The sequence below is a fragment of the Aedes albopictus genome, chromosome 3, assembly GCF_035046485.1.
Source record: "Aedes albopictus strain Foshan chromosome 3, AalbF5, whole genome shotgun sequence".
Lineage (NCBI taxonomy): Eukaryota > Metazoa > Arthropoda > Insecta > Diptera > Culicidae > Aedes > Aedes albopictus.
Window position 1 is genome coordinate 1,546,771 of NC_085138.1, and position 27,343 is coordinate 1,574,113.

General features: G+C 39.3%; 2 protein-coding genes across 2 annotated transcripts in view; both read right to left on the reverse strand.

Annotated features, from left to right (window-relative positions):
• The window catches only part of LOC134289565 (uncharacterized), a 246,262-nt gene that overhangs the window by 30,684 nt on the left and 188,235 nt on the right, over window positions 1–27,343 (reverse strand). The gene's annotated exons all lie outside the window — the stretch shown is intronic.
• LOC134284087 (uncharacterized) lies at window positions 1,756–25,511 on the reverse strand. The gene is made up of 2 exons (XM_062842367.1): window positions 24,492–25,511; window positions 1,756–2,410 (listed from the first exon to the last, which is right to left on the reverse strand). The coding sequence occupies exons 1-2, from the start codon at window positions 25,509–25,511 to the stop codon at window positions 2,336–2,338; spliced, it is 1,095 nt and encodes a 364-aa protein (XP_062698351.1). The 3' UTR covers window positions 1,756–2,335.

Sequence of the window (27,343 nt, forward strand, 5' to 3'; positions counted from 1 at the left end):
TAAACAGTAGCAAAAATATCACGGAATGTATGTAGGAAAAGCCTTTTTTATTCATGATCAAATTTGGTTTCTCAAGCTAGCTCTACATGAAAATGCAACTGCATCAAATACATAAAAGCTACTTTCTCTTTGTAATATTTGAGCTTAATAACTGGTTAAAAATAATTGTTTTTTTTTTTTTAATTTTCATATTGTTTAGTTTTTCTTAAATAATAACTATTAGTTTCAATGAGTCGGCATACATTTGTTGCTTATATTTATCAGAAGTGTAAGAAGGGTACTGTTCACCATCGGTGGATTAATTCGGGTTTTATTCTTTATGGAAGTACTCCAAGACTTGCTCTTGAGTTCCTTATATAATTCCTCCAACAGCTTCTTAAGGAATATCTCCAGCAGTTTTGTAGGGAATATCTACACGAGCGATTTTAGAGATTCTTCCAATAGTTTCTTCCTAGATAAAAATCTGAAGACATTCCAAAAGGTTCTGGAGAAATCCTAAAAAAAAGTCGTGAAGGAATCCCTGAAAGAACTTCTTGAATAATTTCATAGGAATCTTCTGGAGGAATCTCTAGAGAATTCCATGAAGGAATTTCTAGAGAATTCCATGAAGGAATCTCTGAAGGAATCCCGTATGGAGTTACAGGAGTAATCCTAGAGAGAACTTCTGGAAGTTCTGAACAAATCCTAAACGTAGAGCATAAATCCGTTTATGATTACGCGAAGACTGAAAGCCGAAAATACCCGTAACATAACCACAATCACAGTCGATCCCCATACAAATCCTAAACAAATTGCTGGAAGAATCTCTGAGGGAACTCCCTTTGGTATCCCAGAAAGAACTCCTGGAGCAATCCTGAATTAATTTCTAGAGAGATATAGGAAGGATTTTCTGGAGGAATCCCAAGCAGAAATTCTGAGGGAATCTCAGAGCAATTCTCGTAGGGATCTCGGAACGAATTCTTGGAATTCAGAAAGATTTCCTAATGAAATGGTAAATGACTAATTTTTTACCAGGAATAGTGTATTACGTAAAGCTAATACCATACAAATTTCATCAAAATCGGTTGAATATTGGTGGAGATATCGTTGAAACAAGAATTTTGCCAATTGAGAAGTTTGAGCAAACGAATGTTTTAAAAAATATCACTTCTTCACTGTTATAGCTCTAGATCCAAAAATACTGAACCGATTTCAATCTGTTCTGTATGTAAAATATTCATGTAGAAATATTGTGTAAAAATTTCATTCAATTTGATCTAGCCGTAATAAAGTTATAGCCGTATATGTGGCACAACGGGTGAAAAAATTTGCTAAAATCTTATTTTATGATATTAACAATATCTGCGCCAATACCAAACTGAATTTGTTGCGATTGTTATGGCATTAGTTACACATTATATATTATTCCTGTTCAAAGAAATATTTGATTTTGTGAACGCAATGAAAAGCTATACATTATTTTCTGTGTCCAAATTTCATCGAATACAGTCTTTACTTCCCTGGTTCTAGTGCACCATAGAACAATCAACAAACGAAATGAAATGATTATGATGCAACAGTTTTTAGAATCATTGTCTCCTCATCAGCTAAACTCAAATGCTTTTTCCTTTTTTCAACTGTCGAACTATTTATAAACAATTCAGTTTTGGGGTGTTTTTATGAATTTTAAAAATTAGGAAAGGGCAAATTATTCAACCTCAGAAAATTCAATCTTGTGTTCTGATGCAGCCATGCTGAGGGACGACGGAGTAGGGTAACGGTTGAATTTTGGACCCCTAGAGGACATTAGTTTGAATTTAAGTAAAAATCGGCCAGATTCAGCGGATGTTGCACATAATGATGATGTTAGCAGGATCGTTAAGGCCTCCACTGTCCGTTAAAAATACCCACAAGGTCATTTCTGGTTTAAAATTTGATAAAAACAACTTATTTTTGAAGCATCAGTTTTCACTGTTTTGGACACCCCAATGTATTTTGGACCCTCTTTAGTATATATTTTGGACACCCGGTGTTTAAATCCGTTTGAAATTATTTTCAAAGAATCTGCCACTTGAGTATGCTGGATCACATCCTAATTACTTGATCGACAAAGGCTGATTAGACGAATTTTGCGAATTTAATGCGCTAGAATGGAAAACGTTTTTGTTTATATCTGCAAGTTTCCTCAGCGCCATATTCTCTTTTTGTAAACATGTTGCGATACTCGCACGGATTACGAAATTGACAAAAGTTTATTTCAAGGCAAATAATTCAATTTCCAGTGAGGAAATGATTGCTACCCGTGCAGAGCAATCTAATTTAGCAAATGATTCTAAAAACTTTCGTCATCTCTTCATTAAATCTGTGAAAGTTGTGATAATATCATCCAGGGGGTCCAAAATATATGGGGGTCCAAATTATATTGGTTACCCTACACATTATTGCCCATTGCACGGTGACGTCATCAAGAAATCGCTCTCTTTCTCTCCTACGGGAAATTAGAAAACAACAGGACCAACACCTGTCAAATTTGACAGGTACTGGTCCTGTTGTTTTTAAACTCTCTGAAGGAGCAAAAGAGATAGAATTTCGCCGTGAAGTGGTCTATAGAGCGACACGGCTAAATACTAATGCACACTGTGAACGCGCAGGCGCGAAAGAAGAAACACAAAGAAAGAGAAATGTCCCTTTTACTCACGGAATAGGGTAATTGTTCCCATCGTTGCGGTAGTACCTATTGTTGCGGTAATGGCAATTGAGCACTTTTTCGACTGAAATGTTACCAAAAGGTATTTTTAATAGATGTATGGTGCATAAATTATGAGATTGCACCATTTGTTTGCTTAAGATTTGCCCAAAAACCTATTTTAAAAAAATATTTTCATAAATGTGTTTGCTGCTGTGTTCCTATTGTTGCGGTAGTGTTCCTAATGTTGCGGTATCCCATATGATTTCAATGGGATACCGCAACAATAGGAACAAAATACCGCAACATTAGGAACACATACCACAACATTAGGAACACAATGATCTTTCAGATAAAAACGAATAAAATGCTCATAACAACATCAAAGTGGCAATATTTCGTTATTTTCCCGTAGATTAAGGATGGATTTTATTATTTTCAATTCAATCCATGTAAAAAGTTTGCTTGGGGCGATACAATTGTGGTTTAAACATGAACCCAGCGCTTAACTCCTGTATGATCGGATCAATTACCCTAATACATCGACATATTATTCCGTACGGAAAATCAACAACTGACTGACAGCATCGCACGACAGTGCCATCTGTTGGCAAATAGCTTTCTGGCTGCGAATTACTTATCAACTGCGAACGCTTAAGTATTGCCGTCGCGGTTGAAACCCGAAGTTTCCCCACACCCGACAATGGAATTTTCTCAAAATCCATACGTGAAACCTAACGTCGGACGTAGTGCGCTGGACAGCGGACTTGGTCCTCTATCCAGCGCACTGTGCCCGACGTACGTCCGACACACGGTTTAGGAGAAAAATCGATTTTCGCGTGTCAAAAATTCCGATTTTCAACTGCACGAACAATAATTTTGATTGCAAAAGTTTTACGTGAGCATTACTTGTCCTATCCTTTTATACAGTACTTACCAGGTGGAAACTAGCCATTAGGCTCTAAAACCATACAATATGGGTATATTTGGTATGGGGAAGATGTCTGGCGTCTAAAAATGACGAACAAAATACCCAAGGTATCAAGATGGTGGCTCCAAATTAAAGATGGTGGCTGTTCAATGGTGTTTTAGATACTAAAACCATGCAATTTGGGTATATTTGGTATGGTTTTTTTTTTTGTTTTTATTTATGTGTATTTTAACTAGTCGCTAATTCTACACTCATATTTGGTATGGGGCAGATGTCTGGAGTCCAAAAATGATGAACAAAATATCCAAGATGGTAGTCTAAAATTCAAGATGGCGGCTCTAAATTCAAGATAGCGGCTGCTGTATGGTGTTTTAGGCTCTGAAACCATGCTATATGAGTATATGTGGTGCGGGGAAGCTATTCGGAGTCCAAAAATTACAACCAAATTATCCAAGTTGCCGTTATCAATCCAAAATGGCGCAATGGTGTTTTAGGCTCTAATACCATGCAGTATGGGTATGTTTGGTATAGGGAAGATGTCTGGAGTCCTAAAGTGGCAACCAGAATATCCAAGATGGTGGTCTAAAATCCAAGATGATCGCTCCCAATTCAAGATGGCGGCTTTTTAATTGTGTTTTGGGCTCTAAAGTCATGCTATATGAGTATATTTGGTGTGGGGAAGATGTCCGAAGTCCAAAAGTTGCGACTAGAACTTCCAAGATGGCCGCCCACAATCCAACATGGCGGCTTAAAATTCCAGATGACAATATGGGTATATTTGACATAGGGAAGAAGACTGAATTAAAAAATGGCGACCAGAATATCAAATATAACGTCACTAAAGTCAAGATTTTTTCACAATTTTTGTCATAAGTCAAAATGTCAGGCTCCAAAATCATGAAATGTTTATATATTTGATATGAAGCAGATGTCCGGTCCGGAGTTACAAAAGTCGCCGTAGTTTAATGTATCGCATAATGGGGCTAGGTTCAGTTTTATATATGTATGGCCAGTTCTAAAGGTGCTGGTCCGGATCACTGAAATGGCCATAATTTCGGAACGCCTTCACCGGTCCGCACTATTTTTAATAGACAACAATGTGGTGAAATTCCGGTTCGATTCAAGCTATAATCCGAAGAATTGGCCAATGGAAAGTGCCTTATAAGTGAGTGTAGTGAACTTATTTTGCTCACAGCCATACTTACATACACACATACCGACATCATCTCAATTTGTCGAACTGAGTTGATTGGTATATGCGACTTGATCCTCCGAGCCGTTTTTCAAAAAATCGTTCTTTTGAGTGAACATGTAGCCTTTCCAGTATGCAAGGATGGGAAAAACTCATTCAAGTGAGTGCGTATCCCTCACTCACTATCATGCACAATCGAATGCGAGTGTGCTTCTCCCCCATCCAAGCAAAATCTTTCCTATTCCATTGCCCGTTCTGTTTATTCGCCGAGTACCGAACGACGCAAGAAACGACAGCCGAATGAATCGCTACCGAATATGTGTGCCGGAGACGAACGAACCAAAACAGAATGATTGTTGACGTTCTGAGTGGGGCGAGAGAGCATTCGTTTTGGAGCGTTCATTTAGCGTTCACAGGAGGGACTATGGACGTATCCACCGATGAACCGAATTCATCGCGGTCCGTGAATTTTGACACTAGAGCGGGGTCTGTTCCAATCAGAATTGGAAGTGTCAAAATTCTCGGACCGCGATGAATTCGGTTCATCGGTGGATAAGTCCATGTACTACGAATTGAATCAGTGAGTGCATTTTGTCTCAATCAGCTGTGACATTCGGTGGCTGAGAGTGAGAATGCTCTCTTGTCTTTGAACCGATCCAAGCTGAATCTTTTTGCACTCTATTTGTTTCTCCTCTAATTCGCTTCGGTGGCATCGTGTGTGAACCGTTCGTGTTGCGTTCGCTTTTCATGCGCCGTGATCTCACTCATCATTGGGTGGTTGGCATTCTTTTGCTATTTTACATCGCCGGAGTTCGGGTGAGCGAGTGAGATTTCCCATGCTTGCCAGTATGTACCACTTAGTAAGTACAAGAAAGGCAAAAATGAAGAAATTTTTACGAAAATTCCTGGAGAAATCATTTGAGCAATTTCAGGAAGAATCCTGGAGAAATCTGACGAATTTCTGGAAGAAATGTTGCAGATAAACGAATAGATGCCGGGGCCCGTGGCGCAGTGGCTACACGTTCGCTTCATAAGCGGATGGTCATGGGTTCGTTCCCAGCCCCGGTACTTCGTCAGTTGCTCTTCCCCCCGAGAGCGGCTGGCACTTGACCCTCTTATGAGCTCTCATAGCTCAAACGGACCTGGATAATTGGATATCGGCGAACGGCAACCCATAATGGACGACCCCCAATCGGACTGGAGAAGGAACAACAGTTCCACATCATTTCATCCGTGGAGCAACCTGGTGTGATGGTTAGAACACTTGACTATCACGCCGAGGACCTGGGATCGAATCCCACTCCCGACAAACTCGCAAAAGGCGAGTTCTTCCTTCGGAAGGGAAGTAAAGCGTGGGTCCCGAGATGAACTAGCCTAGGGCTGAAAATCTCATTGATACAGATAAAAAAATCATTTCATCATCGTGCTCATCATTCTACCAAGGACAGGGTAGAAAAGTGAAAGCAGCACAAAGGCAAAACCAGTTTCGATATAGTAGAATAACAATATAATAGAATACATTTAGGCGCTGTACAAAGTGTAAGTGCAGCTGCCAATTGGAATTGCTCACGTAGTGCCCTAGTGGACAAAAAGAGCTGTAAAAATAGGTTAAGTAGTTAAGAATAAAAAAACGCATAGATAAATTAGTGTCTGTAAAAATCGTTTGTGAAAAAAAAATCAGATAGAAGGAATCTTTGTGTTTCTTAAAAAAAAACGCAGAAAGCATTTCCAGCGGAATCCGTAGATGATTTCCAAAAAAAAAATTCTCGAATTCCTGAAAAAAAAAACCATGGAGAAATTTTTAAGACAACCCAAAGAAACTCATTTTTTCAAGACATTTTTAGCTGATCGTCTATTGAAAATTCCTATGGACATAATAGAGGAAATTCTTAAGCAATCCATGCAAACAGCTTTAAAAAAAATGTGGAAGACTCTTCGTAAAGAATTCTTGAAGAATTTTCTTAGGGAATCCATGGAATATCAGCTGGAATTCAGGGAAGGTTTCATAAAAAAGTTCATACATTATTTTCTGGGGTATTCTCTATAAGACTTTGGTGAAAATATAAATGGAAACTAAGAATTGCTCATAGAAATCAATGAAAGAATTCCTGAAGGATCTCTCAGAGAAATTTCCAAAGGCATTCCTGGCAGCATTTCTTAAAAAAGTCCTGGAAGATTTTCCGGAAAAATTTCTGGTGAAATACCTGCAGGATTTCTGAATAAATTGCTAAAGATTTTATTATTATCTGTATTAACGAGATTTTTAGCCCTAGGCTAATTTATCTCGGGACCCACGCTGTACTTCCATTCCGAAGGAAGAACTCACATTTAGTGAGTTTGTCTGGAGTGGGATTCGATCCCAGGTCCTCGGCGTGATGGTCAAGTGTTCTAAGCATCACACCAGATCCGCTCCACAATTATTAAAGATATCCATACATGTTTTTAAGTAAATCCTTCGAAAATTTTCTGGAGGAATAACTCAAAAAGTTTTTGAAGGAATCACGTAAAGGATGTTCATGGAACAGTTTCTATAGCAATCCGTGCAAGGTTTTCTGAAAAAATCTTTTGGGACATTTCGGATGAAAAACGCGTACTATATCTAATTACATTCCTGTTAAAAACTAAAGAAATCCCTAGGGAAAAAGTTTGAAATGAAGCTTTGATAGCATTATTTATCATATCTGTAGAGTTCAGGACGAATTTCTGGGGTCATCCTTGAATGATTTTTTAAAGAAATCCCGGGACGAATTTCTCAAATAATTCCCGACAGATTTCTAAAATGTTTTTGATATTTTTTATCTTTTGTAATAGTATTAGTAAAGGTGGTGCCAGCGTCTAACTTTTGTCCGTGACACTATAGAGAATCGGTTTCTTCGAGAAAGTTGGTTGTTTTGACAAAATATACAACTCTTTCATAGACGATGCATTATTTGTTTTTTGGGGAGTATATGTTCAGAATAATTTATTACCAATTACGAATAATTTATTAGTAGGCCGTGGAATTTCGACGTCCATGAAAGAGTTGTTTATTCTGTCTAAACAAACAACTTTCTTGGAGAAATCAATCTCTAAATGCTTGATAGTATGTATGCCTAGTATTGATGTGTATTTGCTGAAAATTTCAGGTTGAGTTTTTTTTTTGCGTTTTGTGAGATATTATAATTTGAAAATCACAGCTTTTTTCGATTTTTAATTTTTTCTTCAATTTTTAATGTTAATATTCCACCAACTTCTACCCGAAAGTTATTATTTAACACATTTTCGGGCTTCGTGGCCGTGCGGTTAGCGGCGTCAGTCGTCTAGGCGTTTCGTAAGCCTTGGAGTGTGGGTTCGATTCCCGCTCCAGTCGGGGAAAACTTTTCGTCAAACGGAAAATTCTCCATTGGGCCATTGGGTGTTACGTGTGTTGTCCGTTGTGATGCTGGGTCATTAGGCCGAAGGTCATTAGGCCGAAGGCCATTAGGCCGAAGGTCATTAGGCCGAATGGTCATTAGGCCGAATGGTCATTAGGCCGAATGGTCATCAGGACGAATTGAAAGTTAGCCGTTGTTTTTACCTTTTCCAACAATTTTTGACAAAAACTAGTTTAACAATGGAACTAGAAAGAATAGCCTATGTTTTAAATAAGGAAAAATTTATGAATTGAATATCAGCAGTTTCAGCGCCAAAAACTATTTCAGCAATGATACTAGAAAGAACAGCCTATATTTAAAAGAAGGAAAAATTCATGGGTAAAATATCAGTAGATTCAGCATCAATAAAGTATCTTCGTACCTGTCACACGATACACACATGCAAAATCGTCATTTGCAGAGGAAGCTCTCAGTTAATAAGCTGAGAAGCAGGCTTTGTCTCAGTGGGGACGTGACGGCAAGAAGAGACCCAATGACCATTCGGCCTGATGACCATTCGGCCTAATGACCATTCGGCCTAATGACCTTCGGCCGAATGGCCTGACACCGTCCGTTGTCTCGTGTATGTAATGTTCAGTCTGTGCAGCCTCTGGCTGAAAACGGTGTAGTGTCTTTTTTTTTAATTTCATCAAAACATAATTTGATTTCACATGGTTTCTAGTAAAAAAAAATCCCAAAAGCTGATTTTTGACTACAGCTGGGAGGGAGAAACCGACACGAAAAATGTGTGTATCAGGGCAAGCCGAGATTTCGCTGTCATGAGTTGTCAACGCGAGCCCGAATTCGAAACAACGCGTTGAAACGGATGAAAGTGAAAAAAGAGCGTAACTGGAATTAATATTTTTTTCGCAATGAAAAATGCAAGTTTAATTCAGTTTTCTTCACATGGAAACATAAGTGGAACACATTCGGCATCAAGACACGAAGGCAGTCGGTTGCATTTTCAAGTGCGGTGTTTTTTCTGTGGTGAAGGACGATTTTTTGGTGATTGGTGGCGGAAATTTAGTTACAAAGGAAAAGTAGAGCAGCGTTTGTAGTGTTAAGTAGTGAATTTCGATCAAAAAGTCAAGTAGTGGCTAAGTAAAAAGCATTTTCTTTTGGCTTCACATCATCCGGTGGCGTCCATTAGCCGGACGGCAAAAACCCGAGCCAGGGGATGGGAAGCAGAAGCGGTTGCCGATTGAAGTGGAGAGTTTCTCAGTGAAAGAAGAAAAAAATAGAGCTTGGAGCTGGGTAGTGTGAGAAAACCGAATGAAGATAGGGGAGAGTGTGAATGAAGCTGCGAGTGGCGGGAGGATGTGCAATTAAACGGCTGGTGTTTTAATTGGGCAAGAGTGTTTTGAAATAGAAGAAGGAAGAAAATCGTCACACACGAAAAATGACGTGATGTTCGCGGAGAGCTACCGGTGTTGACGATTCACACAAACACGAAGGGAGACGACAAATATGAATGAGTGATGTACGATAGTATGGGAGAGAAGAATACGAATGGCTAAATTGGTGGTGGTGACGATGGGAAAACGAATGGAAGAGAAACAAGTGAGTCAGATGGTGCATTTATTCTTAGCGGCTAGCGGCTGGTGGTGTTCATTTGGCGGATGGTGAGGTGACTATTCCAGTGGGAGAAACACGGAGAACGTAGTGAAAAGTTTCTCTCTCGGTAGATTGAAAGTGGTTGGTTGGCGAAAAGGAGGGAAAAAGTGGTTGAAAACAGGCGAGGAGCGAGGGGACTTTCGGTTAGTTGTGCGAATATAGTTTGAATGGTGGAACAAGAGAGAAGTGGTCATTTCAGAAGATTTTGTTTGCTAAATTCAAGTCGTTTCTCAATGAACATTCGGCATCAAGTCACGAAGGCAGTCGGTTGCATTTTCGAGTACGGTTTTTTCTCTAGTAAGGGACGATTTTTTTGGTGATTGGTGACGGTGGTTGGGTTGAAGAGGAGGGGTGGGGTAGCGTTGGTGGTAGGGAGTGGTGAATTTCGATCGGAGAGTCGGGTGGTGGCTGGGTAAAAAGCGTTTTCGTTTGCCTTTACATCACCCGGTGGCATCCATTAGCCGGACGGCGAAAAACCAAGCCAGGGGAGGGGAAGCAGAAGCGGTTGTCGATTGAAGTGGAGAGTTTCTCAGTGAAAGAAAAAAAAATAGAGCTTGGAGCTGGGTAGTGTGAGAAAAGTGAATAAAGATAGGGGAGAGTGGGAATGAAACTGCGAGTGGCGAGAGGAAAGTGCAAATGCGGCTGGTGTTATTGGGGAAGAGTGTGTTGAAACAGAAGAAGGAAGAAAATTGTCACACACACAAAAATAAAGTGATGGAAAGATACTGGTATGACGATTCACACAAACACGAAGGGATACGACATATATGAATGAGTGATGTACGATATGATGGGAGAGAAGAATACGAATGGCTAAACTGGTGGTGGTGACGGTGGGAAAACGAATGAAAGAGAACAAGTGAGTCAAGTCAAATGGTGCATTTATTCCTCGCAACTGGTGGTGTTCATTCGGCGGACGGGGGTGAGGTGATTATTCCAGTGGGAGAAAAACGGAGAAAGTAGTAAAGAGTTTCTATAGCGGAAGTTTGAAAGTAGTCGGTTGGCGAAAAGGAGGGAAAAGGTGATTAAAAACAGGCGAGGAGAGAGGGGACCTTTGACGACTACAGGTGAATTGACCAATCCAAATTCCTGTGTGGTAGTGGTTTGTGTTCAGATTTCCCGTGTTAATCTATCTGTAAGAACTTTGTAAACATCTTTTGTTCTCACGTATATGGATAGGCTTGCATTAGGTTTCGTGAGATAAAATTTGGAGAACTCAATGGTGGATCAAGAAAGAGACAGTGAATGAGCGTGGGTTCTGACGAGGTGGGTTTGAAGAAAATTAAAAAAAAAATGAATCAATTTAGTACATAGTGGTTTCAGTAAGGGCTTATCTTAATTTAGAGGTGTGCGCCGATTTGAAATCTGTCGGCGGCGGCGTTTTGCACTTTTTTGGCCGGCGGCGGCGGCGTGATCGGCGTGACGCCGAATAAATTTTCGGCGGCGGCGGCGGCGGCGTGAATAATTTTTAATTTTTTTGTCAATTCCGTTAATCAATATTTGTGTTTTATTTTTGAGTAACTCATCATTTTGAAGATGCAATGACATGTTTATAGTTACGGTTTAGTTTTTTTTTTATTTTTACATGTTTTTTGAAAATTTATTGAAATAATTGTTATGGTGAATTAGCTTCTAAAGACCTTTTAAAGGACTTCCTGGAAGAAATTCTAGAGGAACTCCCGGTGGAATTTCTACAGGAATTTCCGAATAAACTCTTCAAGGAATTCCCGAAGGAACTCGTAGAGGCATTCTTCTAGGTACACTTGGAGGAATTCCTGGATAAACTTCTAAACGAATTTCCAAAAGAGCATCTAAAATAATTCCCTGATGAACTCTTAGAGGAACGTTTGGGAAAACTCCTGGAAGAATTCCGGAAACAAATCTTAGAAGAACTCTTAGAGAAATTGGAACTCTTAAAGGAATTTCTGGAGGAATTTTTAGGTGAATTACCGGTGGAACTCATAGAAGAATTCTCGGAGGAAATTCCGGGCATTCCTTGTACAACTCCCAGAAATATTTTTAGAGCAACTAGTAAAGTAATTGCCAGAGGCATTTTCGGAGGAACTCGTAGAGAAATTGCCGAAGAAATTCGAAAAGGAATTCAAGAAGGAACTCGTAAAGAAATTACCAGAGGTATCCATAGATAAGTTTTCGGATGATCTCTTAATGGATTTTCCGGAAGAATTTCTTGTGGAATTCTCAGCCGGATTTCTAGAGCAACTCCCGATGGAACTCCTAGAAGAATTCCCAAAAAAAAAATCGTGAAGAAATACCCGGCAGAACTCGTAGAGAAATTCCCGGATGAACTCAGATACTTCTAGAGAAATTCCTGGGAAAACTCCTAGAGGAACGTTCGGGGAAATTCTTAAAGGACTTCTCGAAGGAATCTCCTGGCATACCCAGTGCAAATTCTAGAAAAAAAAAACTTATATAGTAACTCGTAGTGAAATTGCCTGAGGAACTTCTCGGTGGAACTCGTAAAGGTGTTTCCGAAGATATTCGAACTCCCGGAAGCACTTCTAGACGAATTCCCGGAAGAACTTTTAGAGAAAGTCATGGTGAAACTCTAAGTGTAATTCTCAGAAATAATAAGTGCGGATTCCTCGAAGGAACTCGGAAGGGAAGGAATTTCCGGAAGAATTCCTAGAGGAAACCCTAGAGAAATTACCACAGGAACTTCTAGAGAAATGTTCGGAGAAGTTTCTTGAAAAAGTTCCGGGCGAACTCTTGATGAAACTCCTGGAAGAATTCTAGGTGGAATTACTACAGAACTTGCCGGAAGAACCCCAGAAGAATTTCCGGAAGAACTCCTAGAGGAATTGCAAGAGAAAATCCTAGAAGAATTATATCGGAGGAAACTTCTGGTATTTCCAGTGAAATTTCTATGAACTCTTAAAGGAATTCCCGTAGACATTCGTTAAGGAATTCCCGGATGAACTCGTTGAAGAACTCGTGCAGGAATTCCCGGAGGTGCTCCTAGAGGAATTGTGTGCGTATTTGGTTTTGAAGGGGGATTTTAACCTAGTGGTCATTCGCCCCCCTGTCCTAGAGGAATTGCCGGATGATCTTCTAAAGGAATTCCCAGGAAAAACTTCTAAACTTCTAGATGAATTTAGAGGATCCCCTTAAAGAATACCCGGAGTAACTCTTAGAGGAATTTCTAGAGGAAGTACTACAAAAAGTCTCCGTGAAACTTCTGTAGCAAAGCCCGAAGAAACTCCTATAGGATTTCTCGGAGGAAACCCTCGGATTTCCCGAAGAATCTTCTAGAGTTCCCGGAGGAACTTTTAGCGGAATGCTTGGCGAAACTGCTGGAAGAATCCTCAAAAGAGTTGCTGAAGAAATTTCATCTCTTCTGGAGATGAACACGACAACATTTTTTTTTTCAGAATCACCAGCATTTTATACAATCTTCGGAATCCCTAGATTCTTTTTTCAGCCATTCAGGAACCCCCGGTACCTTTGTAAACTCGTTTTAATTCGAAGGACAAACTCTTTCACTTTTTTAGAACTGTTATACATTTGGACCAAAAAAATGGATCACCACTGAAAACGACCTTACAAATGCTATGTATGCAGATGATTCCATTGCTTGAAATATTGTAATGAAATAAATCAAGAAATAATTTAATTTATCAATGCGTTTTTGAGATCGGCGTAGAAAATTGGAGTTCGGCGGCGTAAGCGGCGGCGCGCCGAAAAATAATCGGCGGCGGCGGCGTGAACCGAAAATCGGCGGCGGCGCCGGCGTGGCGCGGCGGCGCACACCTCTAATCTTAATTACTAGAGGGGTAAAATCCATTTTCAACGCAGGGTGGATGGTAAGAAAGTATATGGAGCGGAAAACAAAATAATCGGTTAAAGCTAAGGTAAGAAATTCATTTTATTATTATTATTTTGTTTACTAATTGCATTGCCATAATCCAATCATCTAGATCGTAAAACGGCTCATCAGTGATATTACTCATTTACTCATTATCTTCAAATGGGAAATTTTCCTGTATCACTACACCAAATTACACTACATTATAATTAATTATTCATTTATTTCCTACATTGATTAGACCATATTTAAATATGATATTTCATTACAACGCACTATACTATTGGTTGTATATAATATATGGAATTGGGAGGGTGCGGGAGTGAGGTGAAAAGATACTATAAAATCATTGTAGACGGATCCTTTTATCCCAACAGTTGCAATGGAATGGTTGCGCCCTCATCGAGACAAATCATCCTGTAGCAAGCTTTATAAGGGATGTGAATTATATTATTCATATTGTTGGATCATGTTGAACGGAGTTTCCTTATTTAACGTAAGTGTGTGTTTACGATTCCACCACATCCCCTTTTGGGCCTCCATTCAGTAGTAGGATAAATTCACATTGACACTATAATGACGTTCTCCGCATAATCTAGGTCATAAAAAAAAACACTTCAACAAAATATACTCAAATATCTACAAATTCATGCCTTAATTATTATCGCTATAAAAAGGTCATTACATTTTAAATCGTTATTATATACTATACTTATATAAAACTTATTTCATCATGATAATTTATATAATTATGTCTATATGGGGTTGGGATGGAGCATCAGGTGAAGTTACAGCCGGACGGTAGAGAGGTTTCCAGCCAGAGTAAACAGAGAAGACTGTAGAACATCCTTGTAGATGGATTTTTCAACTCCAACAGTGGTAAAGGATTGGACGAGCTACTAATTCTAAAAAATTATCCAGCAGAAGCTTAACGAGTGCTGCAGATTTTAATATCAGACGTGTTGAACCACATTATGTAAGATTCACTTCATTTCGCAGGTTGCGCATCACTAACAAGCCCGCCACACTTTTAGATCTTCATCCAGTGGTATGCGGAATCCAGAAAACTAAATTCATTATTTTCAAACAATTATCTTTTACTGCCTCATATTGTTTGTCGATACATTATAGTACATTATTTATCGTCCGTAATTCGAGTGGTTGGTCAATTGGTCGCCAGCACCGCGCTAATGCTGAGAACAAAAGGCGAGATTTGTTCACATGGTGATGTACAACATACAACAGATCATCAGAGGGTTGATCATAATAATATATAAGTTATCGCGTTAACCGATTATTACTGTATAATTATGTTCCATCCTATCATCCAGATCACGAAAGGACTCGACAGCGAATAATATTCATTCAATTTATCCACAAATTGATACCATATCTCATTTTGCTACATTTTACATCATTACATTTTATTTCATTTATTTTAGTTGATTGATCATATCTTATCAGAATATTATACATAATTATAATGAACTGAAACATGGAATATATAACTATATGGGGTGGGGAGGATGCATCATTATATACATTATATACATATACATATACATATGATACATTATATACATTATATTTCATTATTATTTATTGTTTGCTTAACATTGCATCATTATATTTCATCATATTGAATTATACTACATAATTATACTATAAAAATATATAACTATATGACTGTATAACTATATAACTATATAACTATATGATTTTATAACTGTATAACTATATAAATATGTAACTATATGACTATATGGGGTCGGGAGGGAGCATCAGGGCATCATTGAAGTTGTAACTGTACGACGGAGTGGATTGCCAGCCGAAGTGAGGTGAGAAGATACTATAACATCCTTGTAGATGGGTTCTTCTATCCCAACAGTTGCAATGGATTTGACGCGCCCTTCTTGTAACAAACCATCCCGTAGAAAGCTTGACAAGTGATGTGAATCTCATTATTCACCCTGTTGGATCATACTGTTGGAAGGAGATTCTTATAAACCCGCGGATTTCGCGTAAGTGTCTCTACTTACGGGTCCGCCACACCCCCTTTTGGCCCTTCATACAGCGGTATGTTGAATTCAGAGCGGTAATGAAATTTGTTCTTCACTGTTAAGTGGAACTGCATGCAGAGCAAGACTCAAGCTAGGATGGTGGCTACCTACATACATACATACATGGAAACATAAGTGGAACACAACAATTTGCATGTTGAGCAATAAAATGCAGTCAAGCGCGTTTTCTTTGAAGTGTTGAACAAACATTGAAAATGAATATTAGAAACATTCACATCAACTTCAGCCTTTATTCAAGGTTTGTCCGGAAAAGCAAAAGTTACACACCAAACGAAAACTAACGATATGTCTGAAAGCTGTCTTGATTGTTGTTGACAGATTGTTATATTCTTGAAGTTCGATGAAGTTTTGTTTTGTATTTCGTGTGTAGTATCTAGAACACCCAAGACTACAGTATTGTTCCGATTTTATCACGCCCCTTTTGAAAATGCTTTTAAATATTCTACAAAATCTATACGCATTTTCAATATTTTAACGTTGCAAATCTCGCCTTCAAAATTAATCTTGAAGAAGAGGGGAAACACTCAAATGTAACATCAATCGGGACATTACTGTATTGAAATTTATTTTTGAAATAGCTCTAAAACAGTAGGCTGTGGAGTTTTGACGTCTAACAAAGACATGATTATTTTGTCAAAATGAACTACTTTGCCGAAGCGCGGTCTCTAGGGCGAAAATCTAAAAAGTTAGATGGTTGCCGCCTATGCGGAAAAGTTGCTAACTTTGTCGAAGACGTCATGCGTCGGAAAGAGCATGACGTCACGGTTCCGACAACATAAGTATCATATCATATAATCGCACTTAAAAAAAAAAAATACTTCTCACACGCTTGAAGCATCCACTCAACAGTGTTCGCGAATCTATGTATTTTCTCCTACCTATAATGGAAACCACCAAAACAAGAAACATGAAAACGGATGCGTACGTTCGCGGCCAAGCCTACTTCGATAGATGTTTTGTAAGCAAATTATTCAGATCAGAGCATTACCCAACCTAACAATTCGACACCAACATTTCAAAAGGGCGTAACTGCTTTTGGAATCATCACCTTCTTTTAAAGCTGTGGATCATGTGTTATGATTTTCATGTTTTTCACAACAAGTACCAGATGGGAAAACTCTCCTCTTTCCGACAACCACGGTGGTTTGAGTGTAAGGGAGGCAGTACGACCTACAGCTTTGAAAGAAGGTATTACTTCCAAATGCAGTTACGCCCTTTTGAAATGTTGGTGCCGAATTTGACATCTTACCGATTTTATTTTTAACTAGCTGTCCCGGCAAACTTTGTCTTGCCAAGCTGTGGTGGTTTGACAACTGTTGAAGTCATCGCAGCAACGCACTCTAGATTGATTTAATTTTGATCACGCTGAATTTGTTCCCGGCTCATGAAAAATCCGTATTTTATCATTTTTTTTTAACTTTTTTAGTGGATTTTCGTAACTTTTTATACATATAAACACAGTCGCCATGAAGACGAATCAAACCGTGCAAAAATCATTATGATCGGTTCATCCGTTCGTGAGTTTTGTTGCCTCAAAGGAACTTTGAACTCATTTTTATATATACAGTGTATCAAACAATTGTCCGTACAGCAATTTTTTGGTCAAAATAATTTTTCATTCAAATGTTTATAACTTTTTTATACGTCAATCAAAAACGCTAAAATTTTGACTAATCATAAACCATAGGGGAGACTGGGGAGACTTGATCCCTTTTTCTTAATTTACCTGAAACTTTAAGAAAAACACAACACTAAATCCGATTTCCGTACAGAATGGCAGGTAAACACAACAGAAGGCCTTTAAATTATTGTTAAAGTTTTCAAAACTGTGTATTTATGGAAGCATGTCTTATGATGTATTTTTAAAAAATGGGTGACACTTGATCCCCCTCAGAGCACATGGTTTATTTAAAGGGAAAATAATTCCAGAGTCTTCCTATTCGTTTTCTTTTCGAGTTTTCTTGTATTTTCGATGAATATGGAGTGTTTGAAATTGTAAGATTTCTCTAAATTTTTAAGGATTTGCCGTATTTTCAAAATGGGGAGACTTGATCCCCCTTTTCATGGTTTGTACTGAAGTAATAATTATCCGACACATTTTATCGTTGAATAGGCTAGAATTTCAAGTAAATAGAGGCTTCCGGATAGAATTTTATTTTTCACATATATAATGTGTGTGTAATCCTCGAGGGATCAAGTCTCCCCATGTCACTGTTGTGTATACTAAGCTGAATTAATTAAAATATGTTAACAACAGCCTTATTTGGATAAATAAGTTTGAAAGTATTTTATTTATACTATGTGCTGTAAAATTTTGACACGATTTGGTTCAATTTTTACAAAGTTATTGAGATTTTTCGGAATCGCCGAAAAGATTTCTGAAGGACTGAAAACAAACCATCAGCCGGTAAAAAATAATGCAATGTACAATCGAAATCACTTGTAGCCAAAACATAGTCGTTGTCCAGGAGTAGTTTTGGAAAAAATATGCTAGAAGAAAAATGTTTTTGATTCCGAGAAAATATGGGGGGAACAAGTCTCCCCAGGGATCAAGTCTCCTCAGTCTCCCCTATATTGCAGCTCCATTGGTAAAATTTTGAGCGAGATCGAATCAGTTTTCTGAAAGTTATAGAACTTTTATTAAAACTTTTAGAATTTTTGAACACATTTTTAAAACATTATATCTCAATATGTAGTCGATGAAACTTTTTCAATCTTTTTTTGTGTTACAGCTTATAGCTAAGGCTTTCAAATGCAGCTTCGTTTGAGGTTTTATATTCACTACAAAAAATATGAAAAATCTGTATATATTCAGAGTATTATTTGGAAATTTATCATAATTGATCAAAAGTGCCAAGTGTTTTCAACTTTTTTAAACTGTCTTAATGTAATATTTTTATACAGGACCTACTAAACAACATATGAAGAGTAGGTCCTATGCATTTTTCGTTCAGTTAATACGCTTTAATTGGTAGAAAACGTTTGGCAGATTATATGTTCAAAATATGGTGATTTTTTAAATACCGTCAACTGCATAAGCAAATTTTTCACATTTTTTGTAGTGAATATAAAACTTCAAACGAAGCTGCATATGAAAGCCTTAGGTATAAGCTGTAACACAAAAAAGATTGAAATAGTTTCATCGACTACATATTGAGATATAATGTTTTAAAAATGTGTTCAAAAATCTTATAATTTTAACTAAAAGTTCTATAACTTTCAGAAAACTTATTCGATCTCGCTCAAAATTTTACCAATAGAGCAGTAATATATGATTCATAATTGGTCAAAATTTCAGCAGCTTTGATTGACGTATAAAAAAGTTATAAGCATTTGAATGAAAAATTATTTTGACAAAAAAATTGCTGTACGGACAATAGTTTGATACACTGTATATAGATTTGCCATGTTTTGGTTTACTTCACGTTTTGCAACCCGGATGTAAAAGATTATCCTGTTATAGATTCTATTTCTTCCAATTCTAATTTATTGTGAAATGTCATGCGTCGTGTTTATTGACTATTTATTCATATACTTTTAATACTGTATCTCAGTTATATCTAATGTCATATGAATTATTTATGTTAATCATATAGCTTTTACCACAACCATCATTTTACATATCAGTTTGATAAGTTTTTGTGTGTGTTTTTTTTGTTTTTATTAATGTTCAATAATAATTTATATAAAATTAATATAAAACTTTCCTCTCTACTCCTATGTACGGATTTCCTTCTGTTAATTATACGTTTTTTTTTGCGGTCAGTTGAACTCTGTATATTTATATATGTGGTTATAAAAATGCATATTCATTTATCTATCAGAGATTCGTAAAATAAATATTCTGACATAATTATCTTTATTTTTGCTAGTCACAACACCGTCGGTATGCGCATAATATGCGTATATTTTTCCTTTCAACACATTGGAAAGTTTTGTTTTTTTTTTATATGGATTTGGGTCTATATACTGGTTCCGCTTTTATATCTTTTTGCTTCGGATAACAACGACAAACAATGAATTTGGTGCTCCGAATTGGTTCCTCTCATATTGCTGTGAGCTGTTTGGGGACAGATTTGTTTTACTGGATGTATCCGTTCCGTTTGCCGATGGTAGTGAAGCGTTGATATAAAAGCATTTGTTCACTCGTTAGTTCCTGGGTATTAGTTTTAATTTGACCCAAATCGGTTGAGATGGGACTTACATTACGCGGTACATTTATATGGAATTATATACGGATTTGCTATGCAAGTTACAAAATCAACATTAGGACTCCTATATAGACTTTACTCACTATCAAATTTCACTCAATGTTTCCGTGTTCGTTAAGCGCTATCGTATTTGGTTTTCGGTATGTATATAAAGGTTTTCTTTTGATTTCCAAACTTTCTTCGTTTCTACTAGTAGAATCATCACGGGTAGAATCTCATTCTACACACAGTTGTTAAACTACAAACATTACTGGCGCAACATTATGTGCATTTCAATTACAGATTTGAGTCACTCTGAAACACATTAAATAATTTTCAATGTTTTGGACAGTGCAGTGTTATTTGTTCTCAAATATTAGATTAGTAAAGGTCGGAAAAGTTTTGATATGGGGCATTTGTCGCTGTTTTCTTAGTATTTTGCGATAACAGTGCTGCAAATGCATGTTGATTCGAGCTTTTAGTGATCAAATCTACACACAAGAATTATTTCAAATGGACGATTAAGGTTTCCATACAATGTTTCTCTATCTATGAAAAGTATGTTGAATCATAGTTGCTTTGAACTTCGTTACTATGACAACTTGAAACAAAGATATCAGACAAGAAGTTCCACTTTGGAAACTACCATCTGACGTTCGATGTAATGATGAATGATGGTTTATTTTATCTTACCTTTCCTGTTTCTAAATGATTAAATTCTGATCTTACCTAATACTTCGGAGGATAGTAAGTGAAGTATACATTCGATTTCAGATTCTCCGAAAATGAACAGAGAAGTATTGCTTGAATTTTGGGCTGGAATTGGAAAAATAACACAACAGCATGAATTTAAGCACATATGGCTACGAATGACACTTGGCTTCCATCGATATTGTAGCTAAGATTGCCAAGGAAATAATTGTTCGTTATGGATGCTTATGGATAATATTCATACGTTTGGAGGAAAGATACACCAAAATATCTAACGTTGCTGATGCCTACACATGTGATGTTTTGTCCAATCAGAGCAACATCTAGCCACTCGGTAATAGTGTTGAATAAAGTTATTTGTTTTGATTTTCCCAGATAGATTACGTGTTTTGTAAAATGTAGTTTTAATTGTTTTAAGAGATAGTGGCGTAATATATATTTTTTTCTGCACAATAATCTTTGGTAGCTGAACGAATGTTTTTCCACAGTGATAGATGACGAAATAAACCATGGCAATGCTGACCGAAGCCCATCTACAGTCACCGGATGGAGCAGGAAATCAGAACCAGTAGCAGCAGCACAGTGCTGGTCGATGGCCGCCATTCGGCTGATCCGCCATGCTGCATGGCAGCCGGATTTTCACCTGTAACAATAAACAAGAACAGAGTGTGTCATCGCAAATGGAATGCAATAGATTTTAAATTATGCATGCATGAGCGGTTTAGGCAAGAAACAGCATCGCAGTTACCGTTGAGAACGTGGACTGCTACGGTTGCCTGGGCAATGTCAGCCAGAGCACAGGTGTAGTTTCCGGAGTCGTACCGGTTGGCGTTTGCAATGTACAAGCGACTCATGGCGCCACCTGTCAGCAAGTCGGTTTTTACGCTGAAAGAATAAAACATAAAAAAGGATGACCAATATTAATTTGTCGCTATAAATAAGGAATGCGTTGCCATGGGAGTGAGATGGACCTTTCCGTGCTGGCTTGCCAGAAGATGCACTTATGTTCAATGACGAGAAAAGGCAATGTTAAGTTAGATGTTGAATGACAATTTATATGCTTTGAAACGGGTTTATTCTATTGATTTAACAATCATAAGTTAGAGTAACTTTTTTTTTATAGATTGAATTTATTCAAAGACATTTGGTCTTTTATAGATTAAATTTATTCAAAGACAATTTGGTTCAAAGACATTTGGTCCAAGATAATCAAAGGTAATTATTTCCATAGTGCACCTCCCAGAATAAATTTGTTTAGCGAATGAAATACAGTGTGAATGAGATTTGATCGATCTTTTCAATTTGCATACATTTTTTCCTCTCTACATGTTGATAGCTTCTTCTTCTTCTTCACTGGAACTTGGCCTGCCTCACTTAAACTTAATATTTTTCAAGTTATCATCGCATCAAAACAAAAGCGCCACCGTATATGGGCGGTAACACAGTGACAGCATTCGAGTTACGTCAAACACACAAGGCTACGGTGGCGCTATCTGTTCATTTAATAGCGGCCGGTCGAGTTGTTTTAGTGATCCATTGAAGGGATTTCTTTGCCTACCATTGCATGAATTCGTATAGAAAAATTCGAATAATCCCTTATTGTAGATGCGCTGAGTGAGATAAGGGAAAAATCATTTGTTTACAAAAATACCAAATATCATCAATCTCGATATTCATGCCGACAGACAACGGATTGGCCAGCAAACAAAAAATCCGGGAGATTGGCCGCCGGAAGCATAGTAAGAGCTCCACAATTTAATCACATAAATTGTTCGTAAGTACCTACCAAATCAAAACGCTTCTGATAGGGAATTAAATTTTCTATTCAGAAAAGGCTCGCTTGATTCTCTACGATGCGAAGTTCAATATGAAAAAGTGAAAAGTGCACTTTGCCTATTCTGCGCAATGCCCTTTTTTGGCGGAGTCACTCTTTTCATAGGGATCTCACACCTGCCACCAGATGCGGAGGGATCGTTAGCTTCCATCAAATAAGCCTATATTGTGAGGCAAGCACAATTATACACTATGCCCAGGAAGTCGAGAAAATTTTCCCGACCCGAACGGGAATCGAACCCGCAGTCTCCGGCTTGGTGATCCATGGCCTTAACCACTAGGCCAACTGGAGGAGACCCATTGATTATTCCTAATTACAATATCTCCCTATCTGGTTGCGATCTCGTTCATGTTTGATCTAGATTTTCACTCTCTTTTTCAATATGACCATTTTCACAGGTTATTAGACCGCGTTTCTATGGTTTTAATCTAGTGTGCATTATAAATTTGTCCTGTAACTGTGGATAACAGTGAAACTCGATTTTATCACGTTCCAATATCTTTGTTTTGATGGGCAATAAAATAAACAATTTTAATTTTCGCGGTTTAAATAAAAGTTCAATCGATAGAATAACCGTTTATCCGAAGAAAAAAAACTTCAAATGAACTCAAAAATAAAAATGGTTCCCGGGCATTAAAAGCGATGAAATTTTGGGTTTTGCTTCATTAGCGGATGATTCCTAGCCTCGGAACTTGCCATTTTTCGTCAGTTGTTTCGTCCTTGCGAGAGTGGCTAACATCAACCCGAGCCCAAAGCTCCAACGAACTAGGGTATTTGGAAATTAGTGAACGGCAACTCATAATGGACCATCAAATAAACTGGAAAAGGAACAACAGCCTACACATCAACTTCATCGTGCTCATCATTCTCCATAGGACAATGTAGAACAGTGAAGACAGCACAAAGGCATCTAGTTCGGTATAGTAGAACAAAATACATATGGGCGCTGTACGAAGTGTAAGTGCATTTGCAATCGCTCACGTTGTACGTTATTGGACTGTAAATTCGGTTATGCTGTTTGCTGTTAAGAAAATAAAAAAAAAAACTCCATGAGATCATTTATGTGTTCCTCGACGGATTCCTTCGAGAATTCCATCACAGATATCTTCGAGTATTTCACCAAGAATGTCTCCATGATTTTTTCGGGAATTCCTACAGGTATTGTTTTAGAAATTCTTCCAGAGATTGATTTGAGAGCTCCTCCAAGGATCTTTCGGATTTCTCCTCATATTCTTTCAAAAATTCATTTTCCCAGAGATTTCTCCGGGTGTGCCTCCATTATTTATTTTGGAAATAATTCCAGAGATACTTTTATGTGTTCATTTATTTACTGTTGTTGGAATTGTTTCAAAGTTTTCAAAAATTCATCAACGATGATTCTTCCATTGATTTCCTGCAAGGTTTCCTTTGAAAATTCATGTAATGAAGTCATTCAAAAATTCCTCCTGGTATTAACTTGATAATTCTTCAAGAGGTTCCTTCTATTCCCTGACCTCGGAAACTCCTTCAGAGATTTAATCTGGATTTCTTTTGGGAATTTATGTGGGAATTTTGTTGGACAATGCTTCGAAACTATCTTCAATAGTTCATTCGGATTTTTTGTCTAAAATCTTTTACAAAATTTATTCTTGTAATTCTTGGTTTTTGAAAATTCTTTGGAAGAAGTTTCTTGAAACACGTGTAAAGAAATCTCTACAGGAATTATCGAGAAAATCCTAGGCATTTTATTGCAAAAGTTCGTGGAAGCATATTTTCTTCAATTATATTCCCAGAAATTATTGCTATAAATATTTCATTAGGAGGTATGGCGTTCAGTCTTTGGAGGAATAACTCAAAAACGGATTCTTAAGCTTTCATCCATGTAAGTATCCCGAACATACATTTGAGAATTCCACTAGGAATGCCACAAGAATATCTCCAGGTTTTCATTCGAGAATAATTCCTAGCATACCGTAAAATGGGGCGTTGAGGGATTCATCTTCACAGACTTTCAAAAATCGCCAAACCGTACATACATACATACATACATTTATTTGTTCAACATCATTAAGATAAGACATAATCAACAATAGTACGCCACAATACTCGGTTTGTGGCTGCCGCTCTCCATCCTCGGTCGCGCCCAATGCTCGCCAAGTCACGCTCCACCTGGTCCGCCCATCGTGCTCTCTGCGCTCCACGCCTTCTTGTGCCAACCGGATCCGCTGCAAACACCAGCTTTGCAGGGTTGTTGTCCGGCATTCTTGCAACATGCCCTGCCCAACGTATCCTTCCGGCTTTGGCCACCTTCTGGATGCTGGGTTCGCCGTAAAGTGCAGCGAGCTCGTGGTTCATTCTTCTCCGCCACACACCGTTCTCCTGCACACCACCGAAGATCGTCCTTAGCACGCGTCGCTCGAAAACTCCGAGTGCTTGCAGGTCCTTCTCGAGCATGGTCCATGTCTCGTGCCCGTAGAGGATCACCGGTCTTATTAGCGTTTTGTACATGGTGCATTTGGTGCGTGGGTGAATCTTTTTCGACCGCAGTTTCTTCTGGAGCCCGTAGTAGGCCCGACTTCCGCTGATGATGCGCCTCCGAATTTCTCGGCTCACGTTGTTGTCAGCCGTCAGTAAGGATCCGAGGTAGACGAATTCCTCCACCACCTCGAAAGTATCCTCGTCTATCGTAACATTACTGCCCAGACGGATCCGGTCGTTTTCGGTTCCGCCCACCAGCATGTACTTTGTTTTTGAGGCATTCACCACCAGTCCGACCTTTGCTGCTTCGCGTTTCAGGCGGGTGTACAGTTCTGCCACCGTTCCAAATGTTCTAGCGATAATGTCCATGTCGTCCGCAAAGCACACAAATTGACCGGATTTTGTGAAAATCGTTCCCCGGCTGTTGAGCCCGGCTCGTCGCATCACACCTTCCAGCGCGATGTTGAAGAGTAGACATGAGAGTCCGTCACCTTGTCGCAGTCCCCGGCGAGATACGAATGAACTGGATAGTTCACCCGAAACCCTTACGCAGTTTTGCACACCGTCCATCGTTGCTTTAATCAGTCTAGTCAGCTTCCCAGGAAAGCCGTTTTCGTCCATGATTCTCCATAGCTCTGCGCGGTCGATACTATCGTATGCCGCTTTGAAGTCGATGAACAGGTGGTGCGTTGGGACCTGGTATTCACGGCATTTCTGGAGGATTTGCCGTACGGTAAAGATCTGGTCCGTTGTCGACCGGCCGTCGATGAAGCCGGCTTGATAACTTCCCACGAACTCATTTGTTTTAGGTGACAGACGACGGAAGATGATCTGGGATAGCACTTTGTAGGCAGCATTCAAAATAGTGATCGCCCTGAAGTTCTCACATTCCAAATGGTCGCCTTTCTTGTGAATGGGGCAGATTACCCCAACAAGAGAAGAATGCGAACCGATACCAATGGCGACGACCACAGCGACGAAAAGGGACTTGCGATTGGAAGCTCGGTACGTGGAACTGCAGATCTCTCAACTTCATCGGGAGCACCCGCATACTCGCCGATATACTGAAGGACCGCGGGTTCGGAATCGTAGCGCTGCAGGAGGTGTGTTGGACAGGATCTATGGTGCGAACGTTTAGAGGTAATCATACCATCTACCAGAGTTGCGGCAACACACGTGAGCTGGGAACAGCTTTTATAGTGATGGGCGACATGCAGCGGCGCGTGATCGGTTGGTGGCCGATCGACGAAAGAATGTGCAGGTTGAGAATCAAGGGCCGATTCTTCAACATTAGCATAATAAACGTGCACAGCCCTCACTCCGGAAGCACTGATGATGACAAAGACGCATTTTACGCGCAGCTCGAACGCGAGTACGACCGCTGCCCAAACCACGACGTCAAGATCATCATAGGGGATCTAAACGCTCAGGTAGGCCAGGAGGAGGAATTCAGACCGACGATTGGAAAGTTCAGCGCCCACCAGCTGACGAACGAAAATGGCCTACGCCTCATCGATTTCGCCGCCTCCAAGAACATGGCCATTCGTAGCACCTTCTTCCAGCACAGCCTCCCGTATCGTTACACCTGGAGATCACCACAACAAACGGAATCGCAAATCGACCACGTTCTGATTGATGGACGGCACTTCTCCGACATTATCGACGTTAGGACCTATCGTGGCGCTAATATCGACTCCGATCACTACCTGGTGATGGTTAAACTGCGCCCAAAACTCTCCGTTATTAACAACGAACATTACCGGCGGCCGCCCCGGTACGATCTAGAGCGACTGAAGCAACCGGATGTCGCCACCGCATACGCGCAGAATCTCGAGGCAGCGTTGCCGGACGAGGGTGTGCTCGATGTGGCCCCTCTAGAGGACTGCTGGAGTACAGTGAAAGCAGCCATCAACAACGCAGCCGAGAGCACAATCGGGTACGTAGAACGGAGTCGACGAAACGATTGGTTCGACGAGGAGTGCAGAGCGGTTCTGGAGGAGAAGGATGCAGCGCGGGCGGTAATGCTGCAGCATGGAACCCGACAGAATGGGGAGCGATACAGACAGAAGCGGAAGCAGCAGACCCGTCTCTTCCGGGAGAAAAAGCGCCGCCTGGAAGAAGCGGAGTGCGAGGAAATGGAACTGCTGTGCCGTTCACAGGAAACACGCAAGTTCTACCAGAAGCTCAACGCATCCCGCAAAGGCTACGCGCCGCAAGCCGAAATATGCAGGGATAAGGAAGGGAGCCTCCTGACGGACAAACGTGAGGTGATCGAACGGTGGAAGCAGCACTTCGACGAGCACCTGAATGGCGAAGAGAATGTAGGCACGGAGGACCAAGGCAGCGGAGGAAATGACTATGTTGGTGCAGCAGAGGACGGGAACGAACCAACTCCCACGCTGAGGGAAGTTAAGGATGCCATCCACCAGCTCAAAAACAACAAAGCGGCTGGT

Excerpts from the sequence above, each read along its gene's own strand:
- LOC134284087 (XM_062842367.1), bottom strand. The coding sequence starts at position 25,511 with ATGGACGAAAACGGCTTTCCTGGGAAGCTGACTAGACTGATTAAAGCA. Across the intron at positions 2,411-24,491 it reads GGCGTACTATTGTTGATTAT|GGTAACCAATATAATTTGGA; the intron begins GTCTTATCTTAA and ends AATAATGTGTAG.